Here is a 23,759-nt window from a genome sequence, read left to right on the forward strand (position 1 = left end):
CATCTTTCCACTTTTCAGATGTGTTTGCATGCCTAGTGACTGCAGGTCGCTCATCACATTGCTTCTGCTCCTTTTGTATCATCACGTAGATTTCTGGTCTGTTGTGTCTGCAGACCTCGTAGCCATTTAAATATACAGCTGAACCCCAAAGGCCCAGCAGTGTTCCTTGAGGGCAGAATAAAACTACACCAAAACATTGTGGGTGCTGAGAAGACACTTTATCTAGGGACCACTGAAGCAGTGCAGTCTTTGGGAGTGACTGCTGCAGGGGCTGAGACAGAGCACACAGCCGCTTCCTCTACTCCCCCTGCTCCATAGAAGCCTGAATGGGGCTGGCTCCAGCATCATCCCAGTAGGATGGTTCTGGGCCAAAAAAGAAAGGAAGGCCCTCAGCAACCTTCTCCCTCATATGATCAGTCTGAGACTGGAAGAAGTTTGTCTTTGAATCCCTACGCATTCATAAATGATCACTTCTGAATTAACGTACCATACAGTCATAAGCACATAGATGCTTTTTCTTTAACCATACAGTAACTGTACATTTAGAAAAAGGAAACAAAAAGGCACATTGTGTTGGGTTTTTTTGCTGCTTTCAAAGTGCTTATAGGATCGAAGTTTGGGCGAGCATCATTTATGCCTGATAGCCCTTGGAGGTATAAGCAGGTTAGACAATCTTCAAACTGAGCTGTAGGCTTTGTTGCCATGAGTAAATAAAATGCTTCCTTGTGCCACACACAACCGGTTTTATAATTGTTCTTCATGACTTGCAGTTGAATGTAATGGCAATAATGGGTACGTTAGACTTGAGGACTAAAGACTGGAGACCCTGCTTTATCAGCATGACAGATAGACTACTCTACCTGAGTGTATTCTCAGTACCTTCTCATAGGTTAAACTCAGCTCTGCAGGGACCACTTCACGGGTGGGGGACTAATGTTTACTTTATGATTCTCCACCTTTCAGTCTCTGTGCCACGGCTGCTAATACGGCAGCTCATTAGCATTAATTGCTATAGTCTTTATGACACACCTGACCAGTAGAAACCATTCCCATAACACCAGTTAATTCCAGAGGCCTGGATTGCACTCAAAGCCACCAGCCTGAATTAGTTCTGGGCTAGTGAGCAGAGTGGGAAAGCTTGATATCCTCTTGTTAATTCAATGAGCTCTTACCAGCATAATTGCAACATATTAGCTCAAATAAGTGTAATACTACTTTTCCTGCCAGTTCAAGTATCCTTATGATGTGGTTTAAGCCAAACTGGCAACTCAGAACCACGCAGCCGCTCGCTCACTCCTTCCCCCCCTTTCTCCCCCCGCTCCCAGAGGGATGGGGAGGAGAATCAAAAGCATTTTAACTCCCACAGGTTGAGATTAGAACAGTCCAGTAACTAAGGTATAACACAAACCACTGCTGCTGCCACCAATGATAATAATGATAAGGGAAATAACAAGGGAAGAGAATACAACCACTCACCACCTGCCGACCGATACCCAGCCCGACCGAGCAGTGCTCCTGCCCTTCCAGATAACTGTTTATATAGTGGGCATGATGTGCTGTGGTATGGAATACCTCTTTGGCTAGTTTGGGTCAGGTGTCCTGTCTCTGCTTCCTTCTGGCTTCCCCTCCTCCCTGGCAGAGCATAGGACTCAGAAAGTCCTTGGTCAGAGTACACATTACTGAGCAGCAACTAAAAACATCGGTGTTATCAGCACTGTTCCCAGGCTGAAAGTCAAAACCACAGCACTGCACCAGGTACTAAGAAGGAGAAAATGACTGCTACTGCTGAACCCGGGGCATCTTACTTTTTTTTTTTCTTTTAAGTAAGATTCAGTGTTCAGTTGGGAAGGTAGTTCTATTCAGAATATATATATATACACATATACACATATATAGACAATATCACAGAGAAGTGTTTGCTCTCTCAAGAATCAACAGTTAGTACTTCTGTAAATTCAAAATCTAGTAAATTCTAGTTTTGTTAGAGGACATGCACAGTTATAATGTACATGATTGTAAGGTGAACTGCAGTTCATCTTTTCACAATGGAGGACAGACATGGAACATTTTCCTTATATACTCCTTTGACTGCACCAATTAGGTCATCTCATGTGAAACGTAACTGTTGTATAAAACATAAAGCATTAACAACAGATTTTTTAAATACCCTTCTGTGAAGTGCAAACACATTTAGATAAAGAGTAAACTCTAAGAAATCATTAACACCTAAAACTTCAGGACATCAAAAATGTCAGTTCAAGCTGTTGTCTCATGGCTCATAGGCCAAATAAAGACCTTATTAAGCTCCCAATTAAAAAGATGAAAACGAGGTTAAAAGACTCCTGATGTATCCACTAACTCCCTCCATGCCTCATAAATCCACACTTTGAGCAGGTAAATAGGCAAAATATGTTCTGTTTATTTAACTGACATTTTAAAATACCGATAAATCAAACTGAGCAAAATTATATCCTAAAAACTTATAACCATCTGTTACAACTCATTTTTCTTAGTCTTTAATACTGTGTAAATACCTTAAAGTTACTGCCTCCTGACTCTCTTATGCCTGTAATAGCAAAAATTGGCTTCTTCCTTGGATATGCTAATTAGGCCAGCTTCAATTAACTACTTTTAATTCCCCAGTACTTTTGTTCTTCTTCTAGTACTGCTCCTTGGAAGGACTTCCTTAAGCACGTTTCCAAATTTCCTCTAAGCTGCTGCTTAAGTCTCTTGCTACACTGCCTACAACAACATTGGGAGCGGTAAGAGAAGCTGAGATTGTTCCTGCCTAGCATGTAATGCAGTGCTGTGCTACATCTCCAAGTTCATGGTAATCTAATTTGGTAAATGCATATGCTACAGCAAAGCTTTGTTCAGAGAAGCAAAGGGTGTTGTGGAAGCAGAAGAGGCACAGTTCTGCACAGGCACAATTTGTACCTTAACATCTAGAGCTGGATCACCCTGGCTCAGTTTATCACCTTATACACAAATCCAGGTACCTATAGGCAGGGCAGGTGTCTTCAGAGCAGTGTCCCGGGCTGGTTCTTGCTCCCACAGGGCCAGCTCCAGCACAGCATGGACATGCTCACCCTTTAGTCTGTGCTGCTTATCCCCATGCCTTCCTCAGCAGCCTCTAAGACTATAAATCCTCTGAAGAAGGGACTTGTGTTTCTTGTCCTGCTTGTAATGAGCCAGACACCAGAGGTTCACTAATGGGGTTCCCAGATGTCACAGCAATTAAGGGTTTGATCACTTAGTGATACTCACAAACTACTAAATGAGATAGCTACTGTGAAGACACTTTGTTCATTCAAGATACTGCTACTGCTTAATGGAGTAATCTTATAATAAATTTGAATCAGTCACTATTTTTAACTCAAGAAGTAAATGATGTGCTTTAACAATGTCAGGGTCTCCGCATTGTCAAATTTCAGTAAGTGTCCAATATTTGAGAAACTTGCATGATGAGTGAAGTAGCAAATTCATTATGTGCTCAGTAAAATTTTAGAGTTAAAGACATTCTTAATCAAAATCTCACAAGGTTTGAGAAGAGAACATATAGAAATATTTTTAACTTTTGGAATGAGCCACTTTTCCACATTTACATCTCTTTTATAGGTAACAGAAATACATTATGTTCATCTTTATCACAGCTATAAAAATCACAGCATTTCATAGAATTTATTGACATGGGAGACAGAGCTTGTGTCTCACAAGTTGTACTTTCATACTGAGAATCTAGAGTGGGAGCCATAACAGAAGACCTACGCTTACATCTTGATAAGGTATTTTTGCTGCCACAATGTTACAAGAGAAGTTAAAAACTCTTTGATTTGATTACACATAGGCACAGGATAGATGTCTACAGATGGCTTTGGGTGGATGACTGAGAAACTGCAACAACTGTGCAACTACATGCAAGGAAGACCTGGAGCAAAGAGGTTTATTATTTCCTTTGCTGCCGCTGATAACTTCATGCAGTGATCAGAACCTGATTTCCACTCCATTTTGTGCCTTGAGAAGTTTTACTTCAGTGACCAGATCCTGATGCACAAAGTTATTAGAAATTCACAGATGGTGCTCTCACTACACGTTTTTATTTCAAAGTTCAGTGGTTTCCAAAAGGGCCACATTTTAGCTTTGCAAACAGTATGGACTTCTTCCTAGCCTGGCTTCAATATTGCGGTGTGGTTTGGCTGCCTGGAAGATAGGGAGCTGCTGGGCTGTTCCCACTACCAACATAATTACATGCTCTGATTTGAATCACAGGAACTCCTAACACAACACTTTTATGCAGCTGAAGCAAATTCTTCCCTTACCCCATACAGACAACTGAGTAGCACTGTCCAAAAATGATGGGCCAGATTCTGCTTAAAGCTTTGATGAAGAAAACTCAGAGTAAACATTATGAATACTGAAAGTTTGTGCAGATTTATACCTTCAACCAAGGATCACAACTGAATTTAGTAGTGTAGATTATATTTGTACTGTAAGACAGGCTGAGAAAGTTGGGGCTGTTCAGCCTGGAGAAGAGAAGGCTGCGTGGAGACCTCATAGCAGCCTTCCAGTATCTGAAGGGGGCCTATAGGGATGCTGGGGAGGAACTCTTCATTAGGGACTGTAGTGACAGGACAAGGGGTAACGGGTTAAAACTTAAACAGGGGAAGTTTAGATTGGATATGAGGAAGAAATTCTTTACTGTAAGGGTGGTGAGGCACTGGAATGGGTTGCCCAAGGAAGTTGTGAATGCTCCATCCCTGGTGGTTTTCAAGGCCAGGTTGGACAGAGCCTTGGGTGAGATGGTTTAGTGTGAGGTGTCCCTGCTCATGGCAGGGGGGTTGGAACTATATGATCTTAAGGTCCTTTCCAACCCTAACTATTCTATGATTCTAATTTGATAATCGGGTTTTTAGGCATTGATATTTTGAAGTGGTTAACTGGGTAGCACCTAGTTTCCTCATAGGATGTGCAACACACTGTCCTCTCCTACCTTGAACCATGGCAGCATATAAGTACCTGCTGCATTTGAAAAGCTCTTAAAGCATTAGCCATTAAGAAACACTACCAATTTGACTGCTGTCATACATAATTTAATATGAAGAGACTACTATAGCCTGTATCAGAGCATGTCCTCAACCCCTGAAACTCTTGGTATTTCTTCCCAACTTCAGTGACTTCTGCTAGGATTTCCAGTCAGTACAGCCAACCAGGCCGCCAGTACTGCCATATACCAGGAAATTTTACTTCTCTGATTAAGGCAGCCTGCCCTCACATATCTGTACAGTTGTTCACAGACAGTAATCAGAAGTATGAGCTGGAATGAGGAACAAGGAATGTTATGAAACAGCAGAGCTGACAATTTGCCTTGTAAAGAAACTAATTTACCTGTAGGTACTGTCAGCATTATGAAAACAATGGGGATCAGCATTCATACAACAGAGGAAAGCCACCATGGTCACCGTGACTAAATGCAAATTTCTTAGGAGTAGTTCAATTCACTTGAACAAGAATTTGTTTACAGGTCCATATAAAATTTAAGAGCATTGTGGAACTGGAAGACAGACACTTGGTTCCTAAAGGAATGAAATTATTTTGCTGATTCCAACAACCTTTTCAGTAGGGTTCTGCTAAGGAAGTTTGATCCTGCTTGCATCAGTTAAACAAGATCCCTGAAGCAAAATTTTAAACCATATCAAGATGAACAGAAATGATCTATATTGCATAGTTTGAGCTGAATCTGTCTGTGTGGTATTGATGGCAGCAAGCTTACAACTGTTCATTGGTTTACAGCCTAAACAGACCAAAACCATTCTCATGAAGATAGTTTTGAGTCACTTAAACACAAGACTAAAAAGTACCTTTAAACCCTCTACCCACCAACAAGTACTAAAGCTGTTTACAATGTATGTTTCTATCAAGTTGTGTTTACTAAGAGGAGGAAGTTTTACAATCCTATTTTGCATACAATTCCACTGTTCCAAGTGAAGAAGGATCCACTCTAAAATCACAGAAAATACAAAAAATGGCAGGAGGGAATCTCACATGAGGCACACAGCACAAATTAGAGAGATTACAGAAGCTTACAGAAAAAAAAGCTGATGAAAAATAAAAAAAAAAAGAAGAAGAAAAAGGCAAACATCATCTTCTCTCCCTCTCCCAACAAGAAGGGGAGCTTCCAAGAGTGGGAAAACTTGTTCGTTTCTTCACATCCTTACATCCTAGGAAACAACAAGCTCGGCAGAGGGAATACAAGTCATAAGCTGAGAACACATTGGTTCCTCTGCATCCTCTAATTCAGTTACTTGTAGCATTTCCCTGAGTGGGATACGCATCAGGGGCAGGTTGCTTCAAGCAAAGAAATTCAATTGCATTTTAAGTAAAGACCCTGTTTTTATCAACAAATATGGATTTACCTAAAGCGTAAATTATTTTAGAACTTTAATAATTCAGTATCACCTTTATCAGTGCCTCTTGAATATATACTTTGTTATATGGGACTCCTGTTTATTTAATTTTCTCCTATGATGGTAGATTGCATAACAGCTTTTCCATTATGGTAATATGTCTAGGGTGTGAGTAAACAACATTAGTTAGCTAACAAACTCAGAGATGCAGATAGGTTCTTTTATTAATATGAATTTCCCCACTAGGATGGGACCACATTCCTAGCAACTTTTCTACATAAATCACACCAGCAGGATCATCCCAGCTGTCACATATAAATTAAATTTGCCTTCAAATAACATTACTTGATGCTAAATAACCTAGATGCAAATTGGCATCAATAACAATCAATACATTTATCTCATATGCCTTGGGGTTTCACATAAATAAGACTGATATTTGTTAGACTACTGTCCTGATTCTTCTCTCATCTGTGCTCTATCAGAAGTAAACAAGCACAGGGACAGATCCTTCTGCCATAACCTGAACATGCCTCACTGAAACCCACAAAAATTGCAAAGAACCCCAAAAGTGACCCCACTCTTCTCCTGAAAAATAAACCCCACCAATGAACTCCCCATACATAGAAGTTGTCTTTATGACGGATCTTAGCGCAAACATGGGTTAGTTATGTCTGAGGATCTACATACACTAGACTAGGAAGTAGATGCAAATAACTGATGAACTGAATTACGCTAGCAGCAAACCCTACATTATATTCTATCACCTGGTGGCACTGTTACACAGCCTTCTAATTCCCAGTTTTCAGTAGCTGGCTCCTGGAAAGGCCCATCCCACTGCTGTTACCCTGGGTTTACACATGGCCTCCACAGGAAAGTTTGGGATTGAGGAATCCAACTGCCCTTGACATTACTTTTTCCTTTGGACTTAAAAATACAGCTCCCCTCCCCAAACAGGCATATTGTTGACTTGATGTTTGAGAAGGACACATATCTGAATTACATCTCAAGGCTATTTGCGCATATATTTCATAGTTTTGATACTTCTGCCTTAATCAACAAACAGCTAACTGAAGACCTGGGAGGAACCAGAAGAAAGCTGCAGATGGTTTTAGAGGAACTTGTTTTATTCAGCAGATAAACATAAAGATCATGGAATGCAATCCACAGAAAACAAGAACTGCAAATACTAACAATCTGTCCTGCTTGTAGAAATAATATTTTTTCACTATTTCCTTTAGCAAAAATAGATGAACTCTACATTGTGCTAAAAACAAAAAACAATAAACAATAAACAAAACCCAACAAAACAAAACACAAAACCACTGTAACATGCATCTCATATCTTCCAGAGCACAGAGATAGGATGCTAATTTACAGGTAGCTTATAAACATTTAAAACTGAAAAATCAGTTGTGCTGTTAAGTAAACAGATACCTCTTCAGTGTATGAGGTTAGATACACAGTTTTACATTCATACAGCCTATATGCATTGGTTGGAAAAACATGATCCCAATGAAGTCTCTAGCAACTGAGAAACAAATTATATTTAGGTTTTTTCCTCTCTATTTTTACATCTTATTCACACATCAGTCATCCTGACAGTAGAAAAGGGGTAAGTATCAAGTCTACAAGTGGGTGGGTACCTAAAATATGCTAAACGTTTCCACCTTTTCCCCCTCACAAAAGTATAACTGAAAGAAAACACTTCTTATCAGTATATTTGGAATAAGTTAGCTAGAAATTCTCTCCTCGTGCTTTAAAATTAAAAATTGGTCTTAATATCAAAATATGAATGTAATCAGCAGAATGAGAATCAGAAGTACACTGGCTGATTGCATTATGGCATGAGACAGGGCTTTTCTGATATAGTCCATCATTATTCAAGCTCTTCAAGTGAACTTTTCAACATGTCCTCTCCTCACTCCCTGGGCTTGCTCTTCTACGCTTTTGCTGCTTTCCTCTTGTATTGGTGCTCCACTGACCCTACATTCTCCACATCTACAGTGCTACCCACCTCCAGCACCTTCACCTCCACAATCAGATATCCCTTGCTGTACCCAAGCTGAGCTTATTCGTGGTTTATTCAGATAAATTACAGAACCTTCAGATACATGACTTCAAGCAGATGAAATAATCTCTCACACTTTGTTTGCCAAGTCATATAGATACAAGTTGTAACAGGGAATTTTTGTTCTCTCTCAGTGTAAGACGGCTTCGCTATTCATGTTTTCAAAAATAAACATTCTGTTTCAAGATGTCCCTAAAAGCCATTTAGCAACTCTCCCCACAGAAAAAAATAAATTAATAATTACAAAAGAACTTACTTGCAGCAAGCTGTTCTTGCCAGTGTAGAGAAAAATGTTTATGGCCCTGAGGAATAAACTGGCAAACTATCCAAAAAAAAAAAGAAGTCATGCTTTTTTCTCTATCTGAGAAATGAAGTAAGGATATCAATTTGATGGTTTTTATGGCAGCAAAATAGTGAAGGAGATGGGGCTTCTAAAAGACCATCAAATGCAGGAACCCTTTTCAGTGAATATTGAGGCACTGAGCTGAACCCAATCCACCTACATTATGGAGCTTATTGGAAAAAGTGTTTTCTGGCAGGTTAGTTATAATCAAGTATAATCAACGACATGCTGTTGCTAAGAAAACACTATTTCACCAGATGTACTCTCATTTTAAAAGCCAGTCCTTAAGCACAACCTTCTCATGGCAAAACATTCCTCCTCTCTTGCAAAAGACTCCTCTAGAGTTTGAGGTGAACCCTTCTCAAATTATCTATCTTAACTCTCATACCATTTTGCTTGTGATGAGTTACAATCCCACCTGTAACCCTTTAAGAGAAACACAGTATGTAAAAACTTGGCTTGGTTTGTTTTCCAGCAAACAATAAAATCTTTGCTAATAAGGTTTATCTTTCACAACTGTTGTATTTTCTTCTTCTATTTGACAGGTTTGGAATATATGTATAAAATATTAATTTAAAAAAAATGCAATGAATAAGTACAGATTCAGATCAGTGTCAGATAACGTGGGAATGTTGCTCTACCTTAACTAAAACTATCAAATCCAACTCAGCTGTGCATTATGTAGGTGGTTTAAACCCAGTCAGGCAACTCGTTCACTCACTCCCCCCCTTCTTTCCCTCCCCCTACTCCCAGAGGGATGGAGAGGAGAATCGAAAAGAATGCAACTCCCATGGGTTGAGACAAGAACAGTTTAGTAACTCAGGTATAACACAAATCACTACTGCTACCACCAATGATAATAATGATAAAGGGAATAACAAGGAAAGAGAATACGACATCTTACCACCAGTTGACCGATAACTCCCCTCCCCCCTGGCCCGACCAAGCACCGACCGATACCTCCTCCAACCCTGCAGTCTCCCAGCCCTTCCGGCTAACTCCCAGTTACATCCTGGGCATGACGTGCTGTGGTATGGAATACCTCTTTGGTCAGTTTGGGTCAGGTGTCCTGTCTCTGCTTCCTCCCGGCTTCCCCTCCTCCCTGGCAGAGCATGAGGCTCACAAAGTCCTTGGCCAAACCAAAACATCCTTGTTATCAGCTCTGTTCCCAGGCTGAAAGTCAAAACACAGCAGTGCACCAGCTACCAAGAAGGAGAAAAATGACTGCTACTGCTGAACCCAGGACAAACCCCAAAGGGATCCATCTTTTCCTACTGGAGCTGAGCCTGCACCACACCACTAGATGACTTTTTGCTAGTTTATAGTCAGCAGTGGTGTCTGTCAGTATTCCTCAGGGTTCACACTGGCACCAGTTTCTCCCTGAGATCCCACCAGTTTTCAGTGCCCAGCTGATGTTAACGTTAGCAGCTATGTTGGGAAGTCTTGATTTGTAGACAATCAGTGTCTCATGTTTTATAAAAATAGAGTTTCTTGTTCATGAATAGAACATATGTAATTTAATTTGCAGAATGAAGAGCCAGTTTCTCAAAACATCATTTAATTTTCTTAACACATTTGAGTTGTATGTTTTCAAAAAGGACTATACTGGAGATGTACTTTCTCTCAGACTTCATTAGAGCAGAAATATCAGAAACTTGGCAAACTACTGAGCAGCCAATCTCAGAATTGTTTACATACAAATAAAAAGGGAACAGCATATTTTAAACTGCAGATGGATCACAAAAGCACCTATTACACACCGCAGTGGTCACACATGTTCTTAAAAGTATGGCTAAGTGCCTAAGAAACTGCAAGCCAACAACTCTGACAACAAATCATGGTTGCTACATTTCTTCTAGCGGAGGGAAGAGACTGTCATTCTATCATCTGCAAATTAAAAGAATAAAAGAATCTCTCAAGCATGTTAATTAATGAGACTCACTGGAAAAATAGCGGGGCTGCTGCCACTATTTAGTTTTCATGAACATATCTGGCCAATTAGTATCTAAATTTATAAAAGGGCTTCTTTCATAAATGTTGAATATTTTATGCTTGCAAAATCTTTGCATACTCCTATGTGCATACTAATGCTCTGTAATTGTGCAATGCTCAACAGTACAATAACTCCATGATAAAATGCAGCTGCTCTTCCTGGCCCAAGAGAAAAATCAGGGTTTAGCAACAACAGTTCCCACAGAATTTTTGGGGGAAGAGCATAATAACAAACCAGTTTGTTAAAGTCCAAAAGGAACTTCATAGCTAGCTGTCCTGGAGATGAACCCACCCCAGCAGTTCTGTCTCCTGAAAACCGCATCTCATTCTTGTTTATCTAGCAATAGAGAGAAAGCCTGAATACAGGAAAGGGTAAAAATTAGTTAAGAAAATAAAAAGGCAGCAGAAGAAACAGCTTTTCAAACAGCTTGTTTGGAGCTCAGTAGGTGCTGGGAGAGATTTGGTAGCCCCTCATGTTCAAACTTACACTGGTGGCTTCAGAGGGAGTGGATGCCACTTTCCAAACTGTGATTACCTGCAGTATTTGTGCTTTGGTCCTTTATAAAAGTGTATTTTTTAATCTCTTAAACCAGAAATATTGCCTTGCGCTAACAGCTCTTCCACAATATTTTAAGAACTTTTAAACACTGTTTTCTTCTTTTTTTTTCTTTTTTTTTTGAGTGAGGAATCAGAAAAGCAAGGAAGAACAACTGTGCCCTTTTTCTCTTTAATTAAAATAACCCACAAATTTTTATAATCAGTTTTCATCTTTTTTTTTCTTAGCTGCACAGAATTATCAAGCTGTCTGAAACCTCACATTTGCTTTCAGAATGAATAAAATATGAATAATCACAACAGGAGTGTTGGTGTGATAATATTCCCATAGGGAATTTTACCAGACACATTATCTGGAGAACAATGTAGCCTAGGAGTCCATGATGAAGACTGCAAAATTTAGGCTCTTACACCTGGATGAGGAGAGTATTCTCTGCTGATGAAAGCAGTAAACTACCCAATGCCTATAAGGAAAACTCACTTCCTCACATTTAGAGCTTGAATCAGGCTGGGAAAAGTCCTCAGGAGGTCTGAAGTCTATCACCTGCTCAAAACAGGGTCATTTGTGAGGTCAGACCTGTTATCCAGGGCTTTTCCCTGTTGGGTCTTGAAAACCTCTAAAGATAGAGACTGCAAACTTCTCTGGACATCCTGGTGCACTGCTTGACTGGGAAAAAGGTTTCCTTGTATCAAGTCTAAACTTCTTATATTTCAATTTAGGCTAGTCGTCTCCCATCATCCTGCCTTGCACCACTGCAAAGAGCCAACTACCAGATACCTTCTTGGTAGCCTCCCTGCAGATAGTGGCAGGCTTCTGTAAGGTCCCTCTGAATCTATCCCTTCTCCAGCTGCCTCAGCCTTTCCTCACAGGGCCCCTGATCATCTTGGTAACTACTGCCTTTTGATTTTTCCCAGACACCAAGCAGTCTAGCCATCTAGGCCATAATGCACCAACATGGACACAGAGATGCTCTGGAAAATGATGACCATGAAAAAACATGGTATGTGCTAAAGTAATGGTTGATGGTATCTGCCAGTCTCCCATCATCCAAGAACTCTTAGTTTCATCCCAGAGGACAATAAATTCAAAAGTCACAATTTACCCATGGTAAAGCCATACAGGCTACAAACTTCTTCACTTGTCCAGAAATAGCTTCAAAGAGGATCTGCCCCACAGCTTTCCTAGGGACTAAAAGTGAGGCTGAATAGCCTGTAGTTACCTGGATAATCCTTCTTGTCCTTTCTGAAAAAGGGAAAAGGGGGAAGCATTTGGCTTTCTCCAGTCATCATGGACCTCCCATTATCTTCCTGGCCTTTTAAAGGTGATTAATAGAGAGCAGCCTCACAACAACCTCAGCCAGCTCCTTCAACGTCCTTCATATGTATCCCATTAGGCCCCACGAACTTCTATGGAGCAAGATTTTTCTCAAGCCCTGACTTAGCTCTTTCCCACTACCAGAAATTATTGTTTTCCCTCCAGGCTCAAAAGCCTCAGCCTTGTCTGCATCTGCTATCAATAAATCACCCAGCTATTTCAGCACTGAATCCACATTTCCCTTGTTTGTTCTTTTACTGTTAGAAGGAAGTCTCTGCTGTTTCACAGTACTCAAAAGACTGGTGCTCAAAGCACATCTGAGGTGTCAGAAATAACTTTTTTTTTTTTTTAAAGTCATTTTTCCCTTATACAGAATGAGAGAGAGACTGAAAGTGATGCACCCTCTGCCAGCCTAGAGCTTACAGGTAAAATCAGTTTCTTCCCCAGAGATGAAAATTTTAGTATCCCAGTAATACTGATCTTGCAAGCTGAGTAGCTTGCCTACAGAACCATAAAAGATTTCAGCTTTGTCGTGATGTAAAGCAAGGGAATTATAAAATCCTGAAATACTTCCCAGAATGACTCAGCAGATGATATGATAGCAATCGATACGATTAAAAATAAAACCAGATGCTAAGAACAGGGACATGCTGAGATGAAAGGACATTAATGAGAATCACTCTTCTGGTGGATGCTGTGTGTATAGCTTAGAACTTATTTATATTCACAGATAATACACAGGATACACAGTGTATCTGTAAAGGACAAAAGAATGATACAACATTAAAAACTGGATTTTAATGGCTCCAAGTTTTAAATCCTAAAAAAAAAGAGAGAAAAACAAAGATATGAACAAATGCTTGTTTGCTCATCCAGAGTAACTACATGATCTGAATCACTAATAAAAATCTGCAGGAAAGGTGAATGAGTAAGAAGTTTGCGTAGTTACTGTTGCCACAAAAGCCATTTCCCTTATTATCCACATGTTCCACAAAATATTTCCCTTTCCTTATCACTCACGGTGAGGTGCTAGAATAATGGCCTCCTCTAAAAGTTTCTGAGATCATGTTTGAAAGGTAGCAGTCAGGGGGTGTTCCTCAAAAAGCAGTAAATGTTCAATAATGAAATTGTAAGCGCATTGAATGGGGCAAAGTCAGACATTGCAAATGTGTGTGAACAGCATCTGGATCCTCCAAGAGAGAGCTGGCAGCTTCATCTCCCATCTATCCTTCCCTAAAAGGGAGAGGACATGGCCCAAATTCACAGCATCTACTACCCCACACTCCACCACTTATCTAACAGCTTTCAGTACACCTAATATGTCACATACTTTGCTAGCATTAGCAACAAACGAGAAAGGTAATTGTGCCAATAGGAGAAAAACTGGATATTTGGGACCTACTACAGAAAGAAAGCACATACAATTCTTCAGAAGAGTAGAAGCAAATATATTCAACTGATAAAAAGAACCTTTCAAAGACATGCTTGGAAAGAGAGTAGAGTATTCTTTGCAGGAAACCTTTCTAGAGTAAATACTCCAATTTTTATCAGAGCACGTCCCCTAAAAAGAATATGGTATTTCTGGAGCACCCCAAATATAATCTCATAGAGCAGGAAGGGATTTGAGCAATAAAAAACAAACAGCCACAATGTCTGCCCTTCAAATAGGTTTTATGCTTATTTTAGAGGAGAAGGCAAGAGGCAGCCCCCTAACTTTGTTTAATCAGTGACTACAATAGCAAGTAATGCCATGATATAAACCCCACAAGATTCTCAGATTGATTTAAATAAGTATATGTTTTCAGGTGCAGATTCACTGTGATGTTTGACCAATGGTCTATGGTTCTCTCATACCACTCTCCAGAAAGGCTAAACTGGTCCGTGAGTAACAAAGCTCCATTAGGACAAGATATCTCTGACATATGAAGTCACTGCTTCAACTGATGTTAGTCCCGCATGACAATTTTATATTATCAGATAGTGTGACACCATATAAATACAGTAATGTGGATGAATTTACATTTAATCTGGTAGCTCTGACATATTTTAAAGCAAGTAATAATTTTATGGACGCAGCCTGGAATGTATGTAAACAGAAAGTGAATCTACTGCACATGTAAACAATATGATATTTATTTATGCTTCCAATCATTGTAAAAATAATTACTTAAATGGACTCACTCAGAAGCATATAGCACAAAAGTTAGGTATAGTTATATCCAGTACATAGTAGCTGTTCAGTTTTCATTTTTATTCTCCCTTTCACAACAGGAGAAACAGACTAGGACTTAACTTATCACTTGAGAAAAAGATTTTTGTTTAGGTTTCCCCACAAAATATTTGCTATTATATTCTCTATCACTCTATAAACACTCTTGTATTATGTACATTAATAATAATTCTTGTGAACATTCATGACTTACCTTTACATGCCATTAAATTCTTTGGAAGATCCATCTTCTTTTCACAGTAATACATTTTTAAGTACTAAATTAGTAGTAGTGACTAAACTAATCTCAACTAATTTAAAGTGACTACACACTGAAACTTTCTGTCTTGAAAACAGGATTAGGAGCCCAAAAGAAAATCTGTCTTTTCCTATTTATCACTTTGGCATTAGCTACTAGACAGTTGTTTTGGAAACTTAAGTCAATTAATATGTATTTATGCTTACCTCAAGTGTTGCTTACCCCAAAAGCTTTATTTCTCTTTCACACTGATTTTATATCAGTTAATTCCACTACTCTGAATAGGTAACATGTTGATATTCAATGAAAATACAAATATAGAGCACTAATATGGCCAGGTCAAACTAGCAGAAAACATTTTCTTTATTAAGACTTCTGCTTTCCTCATCTGCAAGTGAGGTTTAAGACGAAAAGAGCTTGTTGATTTTATTTTATTTTTTTTTTAATAACTGGAAATAAATGTTTAAACAATGAACCACTGGAGTGAAGGGAACCTTGGCAATTAGTATTTCCCAGGTGTCCTCATGCTGTGTATTATATACACATACACATACTCCTGCATTCTGGCTAAACTACAGAGACTATACCAACAAAAGATGACTCTTGAGACAGTTGATAGTCGTCTTCTAAATGAAATAAGCTCTGCTAGCAGAAGCCTGTACAGCAATATTTGCATTAAGGCTTTCATTAGAAGATAGAAACTGCTGCATTCTTCCACTCTCCTTCGAGATTGTACTCTGACATTTTCTAGTATGAACTACTGTCCTGCTTCACGATTTCTTTTGCCTGATTCCTAGAAGCAGGAAAATATTTTTATGCAACCATCTTATTTTTAAATAATGTATTTACTCCATACCAGTGCTGCAGTTTCATTTTAAATGCAAATACAACAAAAGAAAGCATTCTGCTTCTACAAAACCAGGGTTACTAGGTCTGCTGGGTATATCCTCTTAGAGGCACCTAAGCGCTATACAACACCAGGCTTTCATGGCTTAATGGGAAACAGAATATATATGTCAAGTGTATGTCTTCACAGGTGACAACATTAGCTATTTCAGTCACCTTAATAAATTGCTAAACATATATCCTGAGGCATCATACCATGAAGTGTAGTCCTACAATCCTTCACTGGGTCCTACCAGCCAGCTAAGAGCAGCTCGCTGCAGCTTGGGCACAGCTTTAAGCTGATACAGCCTTACTGCTTTGAATCCAGGCTACACATATAATTCTCCATTGTATAAAAATCCAGCCCACTTTTTACAGTGCTGAAGACCCAGATACCTTCTTTTTCTCTTCCAAGGGAATTGCTCAACAATAAACACTTCAGAAATAAGTGGCCTGAATTTTTAAGTCCCTGAGGCACCTAAAAAAGTCTAATTTTAGGTTTTTAAGTGTCTTGGGTACCGTTTCTAGAGTTCTCCAAAAAACTTCATCCAACCCACCATGCAGACTGTTTTTCCTACACTCGCCTTATTAATCTAGGAGTTCCCACTCAATTTCTTCACACCAGCTCAGCACTGGAGGTGTAGGAGCCTTCCTGCCTGCTGAGCCTGCCATATGGAAGACTTAGTTCTCTCCCTCACTGACTCTCCATTCTCTGTTTCATTTCATTCGAGCACACAACTTGCTCCCCATTGCCTCTTCCTCTCAGTTCTTCTCTCTCTTACCTACTTTCCCCCAACTTTTTAATTAAAGAGTGCAGCTGCACTCATTAAGTTTGGAAAGCACCTGAGATGCAGACTGTGGGAAAGAAGAAATGCAAAATAAGTATAATCTTGTGGATTGTTCTCTAAAGTAGGAGCAGTGCTGATGAAATTTTAAAATCTTGGAATTACCAGGATTTTCTTTCCCCATTACACATTCACTTTCAAAAGGTCCAATGTAAATCTGCATACACCTGAAGTGTATATAATCTGCAAAGATTATTTAGGAAAACAGACTCTCAGATAAGTGCCGGTATCTGCCCACAGTAGCTGCAAGCATACAAAGCTGCTACAATTTCTTCTGCAACGCATTCAAGGTAAATGCTCATGTGTCTCTGGGTCTGCAAAGCAGACAGAGATTTATATAAAGATTTCTGAAGTGCCTTCTGCATAGCCAAATCAAAACAACATATGTTTAAAATCATTTTGATTTAATCTTTCCATGAGTTGATAAAGTAATGCTAATTACACATTTCTTGATACATCAGTTAAAGCTGCATGGCTCTTCAATAAAATGGGGAGCCATCAACAAATCTGGCAGGGGCATTTAATAAGTAATGTGATGACACTTACATTTTACAACACATGAACTGTATATATGCACATGTCTAAATACAGATGTCATACTTTTATGAACCCAGATTTGAACTCAGTTCTCATATCCATAAAGTACTTTGAAGATCATGATAATTACTGCAAATAAGTTATCAAGGAAAAATTAGAGTAACAGAAAACACAATTGGCATTTGTTTGCTCAAGCTCACTACCATAAACACTATCATTTGCCAATCTGATCTGAGGTTAATGTAGCAGAATACTAATTTTTAAGCTAAATAAACTAAGCCATCTGAGAGCACTGGTTTTCTAACACATTTTCTTAATCTATTTATCACAGTAATGATTAGTTCATGTTGCTCCATCTTGGAACGCTTTTAGTAGAGAACAACTTGCAAACAAGGGCAAAACAAGGTAGACCTTTTTGTAATTGTATTAGGTCAGCAACAAGCCTAATGTGCTTGTTTAAGCTATTTAACAGCCAACTGCACATAAAACATCTCTAGAATCTGGTATTTTTCTATTTTAGAGTCCCAGACCACTGCAGGTGTGTCAGTCCATTCATCCTCGGAAAGTCACAAATGATTTGATTAGACTTCGACTATTAGAGGTTATTACTGAAACAAATCACACAAAATGACTTAAGTCAAGTGGGTGATATAACTTAAAGTATGCTGAAGTTGATGGGATCTCTAAGAAGATAATTAGTGTTTCTCTCAGGTTACCAAAGCCATAGACTCAATATCGGAACTGAGCAAGTACAGTAAACATAGTCATCTGGTACCAGCACCGTGCCATCCAAGATTAAACCTTGAACCTGCCACACTTTGTGAAAATACAGAAAAACTCTTGTTTCTTCAATGTGCATGTCAGGAAAACTCAAGCATTATGTAATGTGCAGTCATACTGGCTCTAGCAACTTCTTCCATGTGATTTAGGTAAGCCACAGAGACAAGGCTGTATGCGTAAGAACATAAACACAATACATGTTCCATTCTTGGTCAGTCCAGCCAGGCCAACTTGCCCAGTACTCTGTACAAGGTAGTGGAAGATGATGCTTAAGAAAAACACGTAAGGTTGGCCACCGTCTGAGGTCTGTTCCCCTCATACTTCCCCTGGGTCTGCAACTGTTAACAGCTCACAGATGTTAGCATCTGTTTATGGGCAAGTTGATTGTGAATGCTGCTCTCTATGGACCCACTGTCCATGTTCCAGCACAGTACAGAGAAGCTGCGGAATATCCCCCCCCCCCCCCCCCCCCCCGAGATTGTCAAGACTCAGCAAGACAAAGAGTTGGCTGTTCTGATCTAGTGTTGGCTGAAATCCCACCTCAAATAGGGCACCAGAATATATAACCTTCAGAGTTCTCTTCCAGTCAACAAGTCTGTCACATAAAGTGCTATACAACATTAAAACAAATCAATCAAATTCACATTATGCGAATTTTGTAAAAGTTCCCCAAAGAAAATGCAGGTGAGTCAAATTTAACAAGTAGATAAATGCAAACCTGAGTCTGTGTTTCCACGCACAGACTGTGTTTTGGGTGATCACAGGAGAACATTCAACTATGGCTGATTTACCGATCTTATATTGTTAATCCTCTTAGGTTAAGGATTCATTTTGGTGGTGTGGTAGGTTTCTACTTTCATTATTACTCTTATACAAAACTCTCCCATTCCATCCTGTTTTAGGTCTGAAGCAATCTTGGCATATCTTCAATATTCCTTTAAGATTATTTGGAGGAAGGAGGAGAAAAAAAAAAGCCATAGAGCAATATTACCAAAGAATACATTAGAAAGTAAAAGGCACTCAAGTGCACTGATTTAACTACGCTTTTCCAGAAAACATGTTCTATATTTAAGTATAAAGTTTGTTTTTTTGGGGTGCTATTCTAACACATTATACTACAGAACCTTCTTTAAAGGAATAGGCAATTTGACTTTTTTAAAGAAAACTATAGACCTATTGTCCAAGACACTAATGAACCCATCAGTGTCTTCATTTTGCCACATTTTTATTTATTGTGGGGTAGACAGCATTGAGCAATAATCAAAACATCTGAGTTTTCCGAAGGCAGATGTGCAGCCCAACTTGAATGCAGGGCATCAAATAATGCAAACACATACAATCATTCACAGCTTAAAATATAGCCTTCATTATTAAAATGAGCAGATTACCAATGCAGTTTCCTTCTTTAAAAACAACAAACACCACAACTTACACTGACAGCCAACTTCAACGGTTCAGGCATAACACAATGAAAAATTGTCTAGAGCAACACATTTTTCTTTAGCTTTAGGCAAGTTAAAGACACACAAATGGTTACCTCGGAGCTGAAGAAATGATCAAATTATATGGCAATAATTCAACAGCACACAAACTCACAATTTAAACATATAACTTCTTTTTCTTAAATCTATTGTCATTTTGTCTCTTCAAAGCACAGCACTGCCATCCATCCCTCTTGTTTGTACCAATCCGATTAGCACGTCTTCCTCTCACAAGTGTAAATGAACCAGGCACAAACACTACAAGGCCACTCTCAAGTTTTCATCAGCTGAGAAGCAAAATGTTGCTTAAAGAATCAGTTCAAGACCAGTCCTGAAATGGGGATGCAACTTATGAAGTATCTTCTAGGGTGCCTAAAATGGTTTTGTAAGAATCGTGTAGGTGCTGAAATCACAGAAGAACATCCAGAAAACTGAAATATTCACAGAAAGATAAACAGAAACTACCCTAATTAATCCTTCACATTCAGCGGGCCTCCTCCTTCTCCAAACTGGAATCGTTTCTAACCAGGAGCCTACTAAAAATCTCTGCCAAAACACTGATCCAACCCATTGTCAAAGGCAATTATGTTCTTCCTACAACCTTCCTCACAAAATTGCTTTTATGCATTCTTCAGTATTTGTTCTTAAGGAAAAAAAAAAGGCAGAAGAATGAAATCTCATAAATGGTGCAAGATAAATAAAGCAGGTTAATTCTTCAGAGTAGTTTGACATCAGCATTAAAACGTGATATTTTAATGCTCGCTGTGGGCATTTGTAATCTTAGTAGCCAACTGCAATTAGCAAAAGAAAAAAAAAACAGATAAACAAGGAGACCTTGACTATTTATTAAGTATATTTGATTATTTTCTGTGAAAGAAAACTCACCAATGGTGTAGTATCTCTTCAACTCACTCCTCCGCGGATTGCGTCTTTGGGTGTTTGTGGTGTTATTCTGTTCTTCCTCAGAAGCAGCTGTCTTAGTGGCAAGCAAAGATTTACTCTGCTGGGGTGCCTGAGCTTCAGGCGCCACTGGGTTGCATCCTGGCCCACCAATATCCACCGACTGGGACTTCTTCTTTAATCTAAACGCAATTTAAGGCAGAAAGGTATTACTATCCATCATTCTATACCTAGATTACGTGTAGAGTAACAGTGATGTATTCATTGTACAACGATTTGTGCATGTCACAGCAGAACATAGAATAGCAGTGATAAATTAGGCCTTGTATTAATTTCCCTTTTCAGCTCCTCCTAAATCAGTCACAGCACTTGCATCTCACATGTAGCTACAAATGGTAAAATGCCCTCAGGTCAGCCTGCTGAGCTGTTTGAACAATCAGTCCCTCCTCTATTTCAGAGAGATGAGCTGCCAACAATTAACCTATCATTAAGTTGTGTGGCTCAAGTTCCCACAGACAAGGCGAGTACAGAGAAATTAAATAATTTGCACAATGTTGCTGAAAGGTCCAAGAGAAAAGCACTGACTTATGATCTTCTGAATTCAGACGGAGCTCTGCAACTACATTTCTCATTCTGCAATAAGTTCAACAAAGCGTGCTGTTTTTCACTGAAGTGCAGGAGTCCTACTAACCCCAGGTACCATTTTATGCACTGCAACAGCAATGTACAGAGGAAGATAGATTCTCTGTCCTACAGAAGAAATTAGTATTACTCATTAATGGCATCCAGGTAGAGTACAACTTATTAACCACTATCCTCTGAGCCCAAATGTCCAATCAGTTTTTTACCCATCTAGTTGTCCAAGCATATAAACATAACATCGTAACTTGTGTACAAGTACATTGTGAGTGACAAGTGTCAAAAGGTTTGCTAAAATCATGGCAAATGACACTACTGTTCTCCACCCTTCCTCAAATCTAGTCATTTTATTAGAGTTCTGCAGGAGAGAGACTTAGAAAAACTCTCAAATCCTACTTCAGAGTGGTGCTGAGTCCACTCCCACCACTAAATCACTGTCGTTCTAGCATCTGCTCTATCTTAAGCAACATAAAATAGAGGTTATTATACTACTAGATTTATTGAATAGAGACAAATGCTCTGTTATGATGAAGCTCACTATGTATACATAGGATTTTGTATACATGTTTCTTAAATTAGGTCTCTATAAATGTATATACTTGACTACATGATTTGTTCCTGGAAGTAAAAGAGGCTTATGGCATTGCGGTGAGATACTGATTTGAGATGAAGGGATCATCATAACTCTGAAATTTTGAAACAAGTGAAGTAAAATGATAAAGTTCTGTAATGCCAAAGTGCTTTTGCTGACAGGAAAGGCAGAAAGATACAGGGTCTGAATTAATCCAGACTCCACTATAACAGGGTCAGCTGAGTAAGACATGGGTTCAAATAAGGACAGACCTTTACAGGCATCACTTGACAAAACCAAGCAACCTACTCAAATCCATTTTCCTTCAGCCCACCTGAACTGTTTATTGATACAGTCATGGCTGGCATATAGTCTGAAAAAACACTGCAGCCTTTGAAGTGTATCTTCACTAGACCACCACGTCTTGCAAAGAATGCCTGAGTCCTGTCTGTGTTCTGAAACCTGACCCTTTCTCCAGCATCCTGCTTTATTACTAGCTTTGTGTGGCGTTTGGTTTTGATCATTTATATTAAAACTGCATAGCTGACCTGAAATGATTTATTCTTTGACAGAAAAGAATCAGAATGTGGAATGCATCAGGATCATATTCCTCATTCTTGCTTTGTTTCAGGCTGTCTGCTTGCAGAAAAATAAATAAAAGATAAAAGAAATACTGTGGCAAATCCTTTTAATCTTTTGCTCTATGTGTTCTGTAGCAGCCTTCAACTAAGTTTTCAACAACAGTCACCACAGGTATTTCAATATTGCTTGGTGTGACCCTATATGACACTGCTGCAGACAGCATGCCAACAAGCATTTCAAGGTTGTGCTCTCACTCAGATATTAAAACAGACAGCACCTTCCCAGCAAAAGCGTTAACTTCACAGGAGAGGCTAACATGGAATGACCATGAAGGCCCAACTGCTGACAATTAATTGAGAGAACTCATCTGGGCTGAAGTTCAAGCAGGGCCAGAGGAGAGGCTATACGGTTGCTGCTGGCTGGATCTGGAAATGCAGTCTTTGGACGGCACTGAAACATGCTGAGCCACACCTCGGTTTTAGATAACCCTGTTTAAATACACTATTGCTAATAACCCATTAAACCCCTATTTGCTCCATTTATATCTCACTGTACTTTCCTAGAACAGATGTCGCTCACGCCAGTAACATCAGCTGAGACCTGCATTGGCACTCCTCAGTGCCTCTTACCTGCCAGAGACACAAAGCCCAGATCTGCCTCTCAGCATCCTGACAGTTAATCAATCACAGAGGATTTGCTCATTTAGCCAGTCCAAGAGGAATGTGCCTCTCCAAGCAGTGGGATATGACATACCTGTAGGTAGATACATTGACTAGCTTTTGAACTTGCACTTTATTTCTCTTTCCATCCTCTGCACACAACTACAAAGTTTCCTACTGCATCTTGGAAACAGCCTAACAGATGGTTTCAGCCTCTACCTCCTCCTGATCAGCTGGCGTCCTGCACTCTCCAGCAGCACTTTGTGGGAACGGGTCATTTCCCCCAAAAAGAAAATGTGACTGGGTGGCTGAGGGTTTGGGCATCAGCCATCAAGTGCCCTGAGCAGTCTATGCACATGGGAAGTCCTGGGGCTAATTAATTCACTGGGAGTCTCCTATAGATTCTACAAGCATCAGAATTTCATCCCTGGCATTCCCTATTACAAACTTATTCTGTTCCTAACACAATTCATGCACTTTTTCATCTTATAATTGCAAACTGAATTTTTGTAAAGCAGCAGGGAAAAAAAAAAAAAAGGCATTATTCTCTAAACACATCTTGATAGCACCTAAACCAATCATGGCTGGCAGTCCAGTCTGAAAGAAAAGGGGAAAAAAAAGCGCTTAAACCAGTTACAGTAGAAGCAAACAAGCATACAAGGCATCCCAGCGGCTGGAATCTGTACAATTTCGTGTTTGTGAATTTCTAAGTAAAAATCCCTTATTGTAACA

At 39.3% G+C, this 23,759-nt stretch overlaps 1 protein-coding gene across 6 annotated transcripts in view; it reads right to left on the reverse strand.

The window, feature by feature from the left end:
- Positions 1 to 23,759, reverse strand: part of OXR1 (oxidation resistance 1) — a 220,386-nt gene that overhangs the window by 102,402 nt on the left and 94,225 nt on the right. For all 6 annotated transcript variants that reach the window (XM_061447883.1, XM_061447882.1, XM_061447886.1 and 3 more), the window contains one exon: positions 20,562 to 20,758. In XM_061447883.1, the coding sequence (XP_061303867.1) occupies positions 20,562 to 20,758 (197 nt within the window). The remainder of the gene's footprint in view (positions 1 to 20,561; positions 20,759 to 23,759) is intronic.

Source organism: Pezoporus flaviventris, unplaced genomic scaffold (genome assembly GCF_033815535.1).
Source record: "Pezoporus flaviventris isolate CSIRO_AGI_PZ_B2104156 unplaced genomic scaffold, CSIRO_AGI_Pfla_v1 ptg000007l, whole genome shotgun sequence".
Taxonomy (NCBI): domain Eukaryota; kingdom Metazoa; phylum Chordata; class Aves; order Psittaciformes; family Psittacidae; genus Pezoporus; species Pezoporus flaviventris.